Consider the following 9595-nt stretch of genomic DNA (forward strand, 5'->3'; position numbering starts at 1 on the left):
CTAGCACTGCCAGGGGGAGTTTCCGGTCAACAGCAGGGCTATTTCAATCCCCAAAAGGGGTACCGACTCAAACACTTCGGGTAAGAATAAAATTAAAAACCTGTCGATGTAGCCAAAAACATGCTGAGGATAAAAGGGGGGTGGTGTAGTTAACGGGGGTAGGGAACAGAATCCTACCTGAGCCAAGGACCACATACCCTCTTACAGCAACCCAGAAGTATTTTAATGGCCAGGAGTCTCTAATTATGGCTGCCACTACCAACAGGTACACAGTGACACTCCATCTCAAAAATACCCTTTCACAGTACCAATCTGATTACCCAACCTAAGTGTGCATTTATTTAACAATTCACCCTGAGTAAAGTCAGTTGTATGTCTTCAATGTCTAAGTGTATTTTAATAATCAGGGCAGTCGTATGTAATCCAAAAGCTTTTCATACATCTCATTTTCTCCAGCACCACTTGCATAACCTTTCTGGGAACAATCAGCCACAAAATCACGGGATTCCTAAAGTGTCAGAAATTACAGTTACAAAGTTTGAAAATGACCAAGATCTACCCAGGACTGATGTGCTATTGAACAACATTATTAATGGAGTTTAATATCTTTCCGTGCCTACAGCTTTAAGGCTGCCTCAGAGCAGAAAACTTACATGTCTATACACATTTTAATCCCTTTTACCAGACAGGAAGGCTACCATTAGAATTCCACCCTTTTTCTGAAAAGTTGTGTGTGTGTGTGTGTGTGTGTGTGTGTGTGTGTGTGTGTTTTAACAACGTTTCTGTGCGCTGGAGAGTTAATTATCTAACCAGGGGGACTGTCCAGGACAGTGTTTGATTTAAAAGGCTTGAGGCTTTAGGTGCTCAATTAAGTAGCTATCGGTCTCAGACTGGACTATAATGGGCTCTTTTCTCTTTAACTCAAGCAACGGGGAGATATACCCCAGGTCAGGCTAATTAAAGCCAGGGGAGTCTTTAATTGTGATGACAGAATCGGTTTCAGTTTCCTTTCTTTGGGTCCTCAGTCCAAGAAGGTCGTTAATATTTCAGCATTTGGGCAATGCAATCAATCACAAACATCAAGAGGTTACTTACATGGGGAAAAGGGAAAAGAACGGAAGAAATCCCACCAAACCTCTACACTTTAAAGGTGCTCTGCTCCTATGAAAAGTACCATGCAGTGCTAGTACTGTTTGCCAGCTCCAACTCTCCTTGCTGACAGAAAGAGATGGAGCGCAAGTTGTATTTTTAGTTCAGTAATAATACTTAGCATCTTTCCCTAACTTCAGCGACCAATAGGTGAGCCTACTTGCAACTGATTACTTCAAGCAAAATACACACGATACGGCTGTTTTCTAAACCGCTTTCAGGCAAGGAGAGGTAGGTTTCTAAGAGTGTGGCTGAAAGGTATATACATTTGTACCTACAAGTAAATATCAGCAACCCATCTGAGGAGAAAAATGCATATCCACAGCTACCGATCCAAAAGCAATTGGTTTTCCAGCAGGTTCCCATATTTAATCTAAATTCTGTACCAGCTATATTAAATGTAACAAAGAAAATGCAACCCAGAAATTATGCCTGGAGCCAAGTCCATGAAAGGTACTTCGGAATAACTAGAGACCAAGCACCTTAAAAGCACCAGAAGCTATTGATACTTAAGAGGGGGGCTGTGAATAATCGCAACTGCTGCGTTAGAAAGGGGAGGGAGAAAAAAAAAAAAATCAGCCAAATTACGCTTGGTTAATTCAGAGTAACAGATCTGCCCCCAAGTGAATTGGAGGCCTTGAATTAATTCTGTTATGACAAATCAAGATAAACGTTCCCCCTAAATTGCATGCGATTTAATTAATTTTTGAGATCCTGGGTTTTTTTTTTTTTTTCCTAGCTAATAGTTCACATGCTCCTGTGCTGTCATTGTGCTTGAGTGGGCAGACTTCAAAGTGATATTAAATAACCAACTATTAGATTTACCTAGCACGTCCTATTGGAAAAGTGCCATTTAATTACCTAGCCTGTTCAATTAAAGGGACAGCATTCTCTGAATATAGCAGCTTGCTGTTGATTACCAGGGAAATGAACTCGCTGTCTGGCGGCGCCTCCATTCCTAACGCTACCCCCTCCCCAAACACACCCTCCACCACCAACCACCACCAATCCCCCCGCCCCGGGCCCCCACCCCGAGCTGCGCGGCGCTCACTGCGGCTGCGGGCGCCACGTGAACCTCCCGAGCGGAGCCCGGGGAGAGAAAGCGCTACTCGCTCGTCCGGCTCCCTCCCTGCGCTCGCCCCCTCGCGGGCCCGAGGCTACCGGCCGGCTGGGCGCCTGAACTGCGGCCTCAGGCGCCGCCGGCCCCCAGCCCGGCCCCCGCCCGGCCGAGCGAGCGAGCCAGCGAGCCAGCGAGCGAGACCCGGCACGCCGAGAACCACCACCCGAGCTTCCGGCGCGTAGCCTCGCCTCCCCGGACCTGGAGCCCCACCCGTCGATCTCCGAACTTCCTCCTCTCGCTGCACTTTCCGCGCCAGTCTTCGGGCCCGAGGTGGGGGTGGAGGAAGGAGGACTCAAAGAAAGAGAATCGGACTTTCTGAAGCTACTTGGTGGCGCTGGGATTGAGCTGGGGGGTCGGGAACTGGAGGGGAAGGGGGGGGACGCGCTTCCAAGGTTCAACGACTTTTGTAATTTTGCAAGGTGGCGGGGCCAGGCCGGCGTTGGCCCCTTTAAGACCCACCCTCCCCTTCCTCTCCCCTCCCCCCCTTGTCTATCCCTCCCTCTCTTAGAGGCCAATTTTGTTAATTAAATGTTTTGTTTGCGACGCAGCTCTCATTCATTGCGGACACGTCATTCGGAGCAGATCTAAGCCAGAGACCAGATCTCATTAGATAAAGCCCATCAGAACTAAGAAAATGGAGGAGCCACTAATTAAAGCTTTTAATTGTGCGGATTCGCTGCAGCAAGGCAGCCGCTTTATCTGAAATCTTGGAGGGAGGAGAGGCAGAAGCCCAGCTCGGCCCAATCGACACTTGGTCGCGCAGGGGGAAGGGGCTGGGGAAAAGCTGCACCACCCACCCCTCCCCCCCGCAACCCCCTCCTCCCCGGGCCCCTCCCAGCTCTCCCAAAGCTTTTTAGCCAGATCTTGCTTGTTTCCAAAAAGCCACAACCTCAAAGTCAGACAGTTTAAAAGCCCCTTAATAAATCGCTCTGTGGTCCCAGCTGGGGCCGAAGAGCCAAAGGGTCCCCTTCACCTGGCGGCCGGCGAGCGGATTAGTCCCGCTCCTCAGCGGCCGTCCCTGCAGAACTGAAAGCTCCTCCAACAAGTGGACTGAGGGGAGACTGGGGAGGGAGTGGCTGAGACGAAAAGGAACGCGCAGCCTCCCCACCTTCCCACCCTTTCGGCATCTTGGTGGGCAGAAGGAAGGAACACTGAAGGACGACTTAGGAGATCCCTTAAACTTGGTGGGTGAGAGGAGGGTGTCTGCTGCTGAGCCCTGAGCAGTGTGAGGAAAGGATCAGTTTGGTACTGAGCTAGAACTCCGCTCTCCCGAACAAATCTAAGGTCCTCAGGGTAGCCTCCAGTTCAACAGCAAGCCTGGTTCCAGTTTTCAAAGTCAGGAAAAAAGAAAGGGAGAATATGGACCCAATTAATTAAGTCTTGGGGCTGGGCACACATCCTCCATTGCTCCATTAAGCCAAGAGAAAAACACCAAATGGGCATTTATATTTGTTCCCAAGAATAAGGAAAGGAATGGAAGTGATTCCCAGGAAGCCACTTGCCTAAACTTGTCCTGAGGGAATGCAAGTGGACCCATCTTCTTTTTAATTAGTGGTAATCAGAAGCGAAGGTTTTCTGAAGGCACTTGGAAAAGAGATGAATCTGTACCATTCACTGCTTCTGAACAGCACTGTCAAATTTTCCCCTTTAAACCACCCTCCTTTTTACCAGTTTTGCTCTCTATTTAATTACAGTACTGTCAAAGCTCATGGCATTGCTTGGAAGGAGGACCAGAAAGCATTATACCCATGCTGCTGATGATTTTCCAACGTTTACTTCTAAAAGAACACTTCGTGAAATTAACGCTGCCATCTTAATTTAAAAATAAAAGCCCTCTCCCTTCCTGTATTTCTTTTACTTGGCTGATTGAGGAGGCCAGCAAAGAGGACATAGGTTGCATTACTGGAATAGCCAAATATCATCTTATTCCATCATTTACACTAATGATATCGCTGGGGTAAACATACCCATACTCAGCTCCAAACTGCACTGGGGTGTTCTGCAGTTTTAGATGCAGAGTGAAGGAATCACAATGGAGCTAAACTTTGAACAAAATACCTCATCTATTGATTCACCCGCACTGAAGAAAGGGCAAAAATTTTCTAATCTCTATAAAGAAAACGGTTTAGGGCAGAAATTTAATAGAACGCATTTCTTAAAAGTGAGCGGTTGTCTAGTATCAACCGTGTGCGTGTGGTTTTTTTTTTTTTTAATTACTGGATGTTGAAACAGAACACCTCCTAGAAGCATTCATGTGCATCAGTCTATCAAACCATTTACTCAAATTAAATGTGTAATCCTTCAAATGCCTCCTTTCAAATTAATGAGTTTAAGTAGCTTGAGTTCACCTGAAAAGATCCTATAGGCACCTGACCTCCTGAATTCTTTCCATTAATTGCACTGAAACTTGTTGGAAAAAGGCTGCTTACATGGGCAGATGAATGTTCCTATACATTGCTTTAAAATGCAAGATTAGTATAACTCTATAGCCTCTTTCCCTAAATCTCTTTTGGGGATCAAGGGTAGTGATACAAATGACAACAAAAAACCCCAAATCTGAACATTCCTCAATTGAAAGAACTGCAAATTCTACATCACAAACCACACACTAACACTTGAGTACTGCGAGCCTTCAAGTAACAGTATATAAAGAGAAACATTACCATTAAGTTTTTTTTTTTCTTGTTCAGGTTTCTTTGCTATAAGAATGACAAGTCTTTAAACCGATGGGCAATCAGCATTTTTCACAAGGAGCACAAAGAATGAGTCAGTTTTCCACTCAAAAAAGTTTAAAGGTGCTTACGTAAATGTCATAATCAGCCATCACCATCGGCAAATCATTTCTCACTACCCACACTTACATTTTTAAATCAGTCTTTTGTCTCCGAGTTCCTATGTTGGTCCCTACCTTGCTTTAAGAAAGCAGCTTAACTCCCACTTGAAATGTTTATTTTTAGTGGAGGGTCCAAGTGCGGCTGACCACTTGAAATCCTGGTCCCGAGGATCCTGGTCCCAACCTTTGCACACCTAGCAGCCCAGTCCCACCAGATGCGCAGTTTTTACTTCGTGTGGCCTTTGCCGTTAATTTGCCACTAAATATTGGAAGATTAACACATGCTTCTTTAACCCCTTAAATTTCAGCCAACCGGGTTTTTGAGGTGAAGGCTACCCTGTATTCTCAGAGATGCCCTGCTCCTTTCTTTAAAACCCTTGGTAACCTTTGGCCTTGCCATTGCTCTGCCCGCCCATGTCGGGGAAAAGCAGCCAAGTCTTACCTAATGTAGTCATTTCTGCAAAGGATCATGCCGCTCTTGGTGTAACAGGACGTGCCGATGTCGCCCAGCTGCGCCTGGCAGCAGGAACACTTGAGGCACCGGCTGTGCCAGTAGCTGTCCATGGCATAGAGCAGAAAGCGGTCCGCAATCTTGCCTCCGCAGCCTGCGCACCGCTTCCAGGAGAGGGAGCCGGCCGTCACCGGGGGCGGCTGTGAGCTGCTGCCCGGATTCACCATGGTCTGCAGAGGGCGGGAAGGGGACAGGGAGAGAGAGACAAAACAGGAGCGATGCAAAAGTTAGTACTCGCCACGCGAGAGAGCGAATCCGTCCCCCGCCACCCCCCAGAGCTGCTGGAAGGAAGCAGCAGGGCAAGGGCGGGAAGGAGGATGAGGGGGAGAGGGAAGGAGGGAGGCTTGCCGGCAGCAGCCGCCTGTTTACTTTTCTCAAGCTTTGTTCTGGGGCCACGAGCTCCTCTCAACTTTCCAGCGCTCGCCGCCGCTGACAATTTCAGCTCGGGTACTGTCAAAACTCAAGAGAGCGAGGCTCCGCGGCGCGCTCCTCCCCTCGCGGCGCCTCCTCCCGGCCCCCGCCTCCGCCCACTGCCCCCTCCTCCGCCGCCCGCCTCCAGCAAATGAGGGTCAAACCCACCCACAGCCTCGCCGGCCCCTCCCGGGGCCCCGCCGAGCCCCGAGCGCTAGCCGAGGGGAGTGAGAGGCGGCCCCCGCCGGAGCCACGTTCCCTCCCGAGCTCTGCCCGGGGAAGTGCAGCTGCAGTTCACAAGTTGGAAATAGTTCGGCTTTCTGAAGGGGAAGGAGGGAAGAACCGGCGGAGGGGAGATGGAGAGAGTGGTGGTGGGAGGGGAGGCGAGGGGACTTCGGGGGGGGGGGGGGGTGCGGTGTGTAAAGTTGCGAAACTGGTTTTTCTTATTTTAAACAGCACCTTTCACATGCCATTGTGGTGACCGCCATCTCCCATTATTGTTCCAAATCTCATTTCATTTTGAAGATCAATGAGTGTTTTCTCTGCGTTTGCAGGACACAGGCAAGAATAATAGATCATTGAACTTTAGGATGCCTGTTAACTTCCTATACAAACACTCTCCACTTTGGTCTCACTAATCTGCCCTTGATCAGCAATTTAAATGGTAGAGCTTTGTTCCTCCAAAAGGGTGGGGGGTACGTTACTGATAATATGTGAGAAGGCACTGTTAAAGGATGCACAAGTTATATCTGAGCCAGACCTACTGTCACCAAAAACTGCTTTTAAAAATTCCCCACTCTCTCTAATGAATGTCACGAGAGAAACAACTGGGGTCTAATATAGGAATCAATTTATAAAGCTTAGCCTAAACCGATTAATTTGTTGCCTCCAATCCTGAGTCCAATAAAGTCCTAGTGTTCCTCCAGTCACTTATTCTATAAAAAGATCAAGTTATTTACTGCCAATTAAGCAGCCTGTTTTGTCTTTGTCCTCTGTAAGCCGAGAGTGTGGGCTCCCCCCGAGGCTCCCGGCTATCTGCTCAAGACATTCAGCTGATACCTCAGAGGGGAGAGGACGAACTTTGCCTGTCCCCGGCCCAACTTGGCTGCTGCAAAAAAAACGAGGGGAAGGGAACGAAACAAGGACTTGTGTTCCTTAAATAGGCCGATTTTAAACACATTTCCTCCGAAAGAGTCCCGGAACGTGTGTCCAGTGACCGCACAATAAACCAGAATAAGAACTGCACCAATTAAGCTGTAACAAAACCCTGAGACTTTGGAAACAGGACCACTCTAAAACCCATTAGCATTGCATTTATCCGAATGCATCATACCTTTATGTAAATTGATTTATCTGATGCATTTACTCGAGGAATTGCTTTTTGTTACAATTTCAGCCCTAACCCAAATGAATCTGCATTTCCTGCCCTAGGTCTTTAAACTGCCCACCCCCGCCCAACGTTTTAATCGCTCTGAATTCCTTTTTAAAAGAGGAGAGGGAGGGAGGAGATTCCAAGCTCTTCCCCGCCCCCATCTTTGGTGAGAGGTAAATATATATGTATATTTTTTTTGAAAAGGAAACATTACACTGAGAAAAGCATCCAGTAACCCCATTAGCTAAAGCTCTTAAGGACAAGCAATACCTTAATGCTGATTAAATCTAAAAGAGATGAATCAAGACGACTGACCAGAAACTGACTCCCCTGATAACTAAGGACGGGCCCTCATCAAGTTTCATTTAGAGTTGGAAAAAAAAAGAAAGCTTTTAAGTTAAATAGGCTTATACTCTAGTAATTACATAGCCAAGCAATTTAGGTCCTGAGGTAGTCTGTGAAATAGAAAGCAGAACTGGCAGCTAGAGGCAAAATCTGCCCCCCTTTAAGAACGTCTCTGGTGTTTTTTAATGGAGACCAAGGGAGGGACAAACGTAGCGCTGGCAATTTGTAGTACAAAAATGGATGCTTAATTCATGTCTTGATTTTAATTAGGTGATTCACCGGATTTCTCCTGGATTGGAACAAAAGACTTATAAGCCAAGAGGAATTTTTTAAAAGAACCAGCAATACCGAATCCTGCTCACTTAGATCCTTTCTGCCACTGTTTCAAAAATAGTGGTGGGGTGCGGGGGGTAGGGTCGTGACTATTTTCCCCACACTACTTCTCAGACTTCAACCCTTAAAGCACCTCCTGCCTCTGCCTTCGGAACTGAAAATATCCCCACACGCCTCCAAGGTCCCCACCAGCCCCGTCTCCAAGAAGAACCCTTTTGTAAGCAGGAACCGCTACAAAGCTGGCGGCCCGGGGCTGCCCTCCGTGCTAGCTCGCAGGCCGGCCTCGGTAGTTTCAGACTCGCGCATTATCTAAGCCGACGTATTGTTTACTTGCAATTTGGGACGGTCAAGGGAAGCAAGCCAAAGAAAACAGCCCCGGCCCAAATCGCCCCCCTCCTCCTTCTCCCCCCCCTCCCTGCCCGCGGCTCCCCAGCCGTCCCCTTACCTGCTTTTCCCCTATATTGCAATATTGCGAGAGGCGGCGGCGGCGAAATTCGAGCGAAGCCGCTCGGCTTCCAAGGAAGGGGCGCCTTGGCTGGCGGAGCTGGAGGGAGGGGGGGATGTTCTCGCAGAAGCAGGAAAGGGGAGGAGGGGGCTAAGGGCTGCTTTTCTTTTCTTTCTTTTTTTTTAACGCGCTGCTCTGAGGCTGGGTTGGGGGGCCCCGCGTAAGTGGCAGGCGCCGGGAAGCAGAAGCGTCAGTCTCAGTCCTCGTCGTTCTTCTCCGCCTCCGGCTCCGCGCGAGCAGCTGCAGGAGCCCTCGGCCCGCGCGGCGCGGCGCAGTGGCAGCAACTGCTGCAATCGCTGCTGCAAGTTTGGCAATGTGGCTTCACTTTGTATATTCCCCCGCCCGGAGGCCCCCGCCCCGCCCGCGCTCCTCCCGCTCCTCCTCCTCCGCCTGCCTCCCTCCCGTGCGCCCGCCCGCCCGCCCGCTCGCTCGGGAGTGCTGCTCGGCCGCTCGGCCGAGCTTCCTGCACCTCCAGCCGGGGAGCGGCCGCAGACACAAGAGCCCCGGGAGCGGCGGCGGCCGGCGCGGAGGCCGGGGGACGGGCGCGCCCGGGAGGCGGGGAGCTGCGGCCGGCGGGGCCCCGCGCGCCTGACCCTCGCCCCTGCCGGGGCTGCTGCTGCCCGGCTTGGCGGCGGCGCTGGCCTCTAACGGGCTCACTCGCTCCCTCCGCGGCTCTTACACATGTGTTACTGACAGAGCAAAATCCCAACTACTCCCAGGCTCTGCCGCCGACGTCAGCGACCCTCAGCCACTGGGCGGCCGGATTGTTCAGGCGGAATAATAAAACCTGCCAATCCGGGCAAGGACAAAGGGATGACTGAAACGAGACTCCGGGGGCGGGGGAGAGAGCGAGGCGGCTGAGCCGGCCGAGGCTGAAGCGGGGAAGGGCCGGAATCAGGTGGGGAGAAGTCCCTCGGGCGCCGCCGACCCCGCCGGCGCGGCCCCCAGTGGCCCGAGATGGCAAGCCGAGGCGCGGGGGCCACACCTGCCCTCCCTGCTCACGTGGCCCCCTGGGG

At 50.4% G+C, this 9595-nt stretch overlaps 1 protein-coding gene across 3 annotated transcripts in view; it reads right to left on the reverse strand.

Moving 5' to 3' along the window:
- The window catches only part of LMO4 (LIM domain only 4), a gene marked incomplete at its 3' end in the record, with an annotated part of 17243 nt that extends 7978 nt beyond the window's left edge, over positions 1-9265 (reverse strand). Inside the window, exons 1-2 of one of the 3 annotated variants that reach the window (XM_082410812.1) lie at positions 8520-9260; positions 5545-5783 (exon numbers count right to left, since the gene is read on the reverse strand). In XM_082410812.1, the coding sequence (XP_082266938.1) occupies positions 5545-5780 (236 nt within the window). In that variant the 5' untranslated portion in view covers positions 5781-5783; positions 8520-9260. Of the gene's footprint in view, positions 1-5544; positions 5784-5982; positions 6135-8519 lie in introns of those variants that run through there. The other 2 variants (XM_082410810.1, XM_082410811.1) reach the window with 2 other exon arrangements.
- Positions 9266-9595: the final 330 nt, after the last annotated feature.

Source organism: Balaenoptera physalus, assembly GCF_965194825.1.
Source record: "Balaenoptera physalus genome assembly, chromosome: 1".
In the NCBI taxonomy this organism is placed as follows: Eukaryota; Metazoa; Chordata; class Mammalia; order Artiodactyla; family Balaenopteridae; genus Balaenoptera; species Balaenoptera physalus.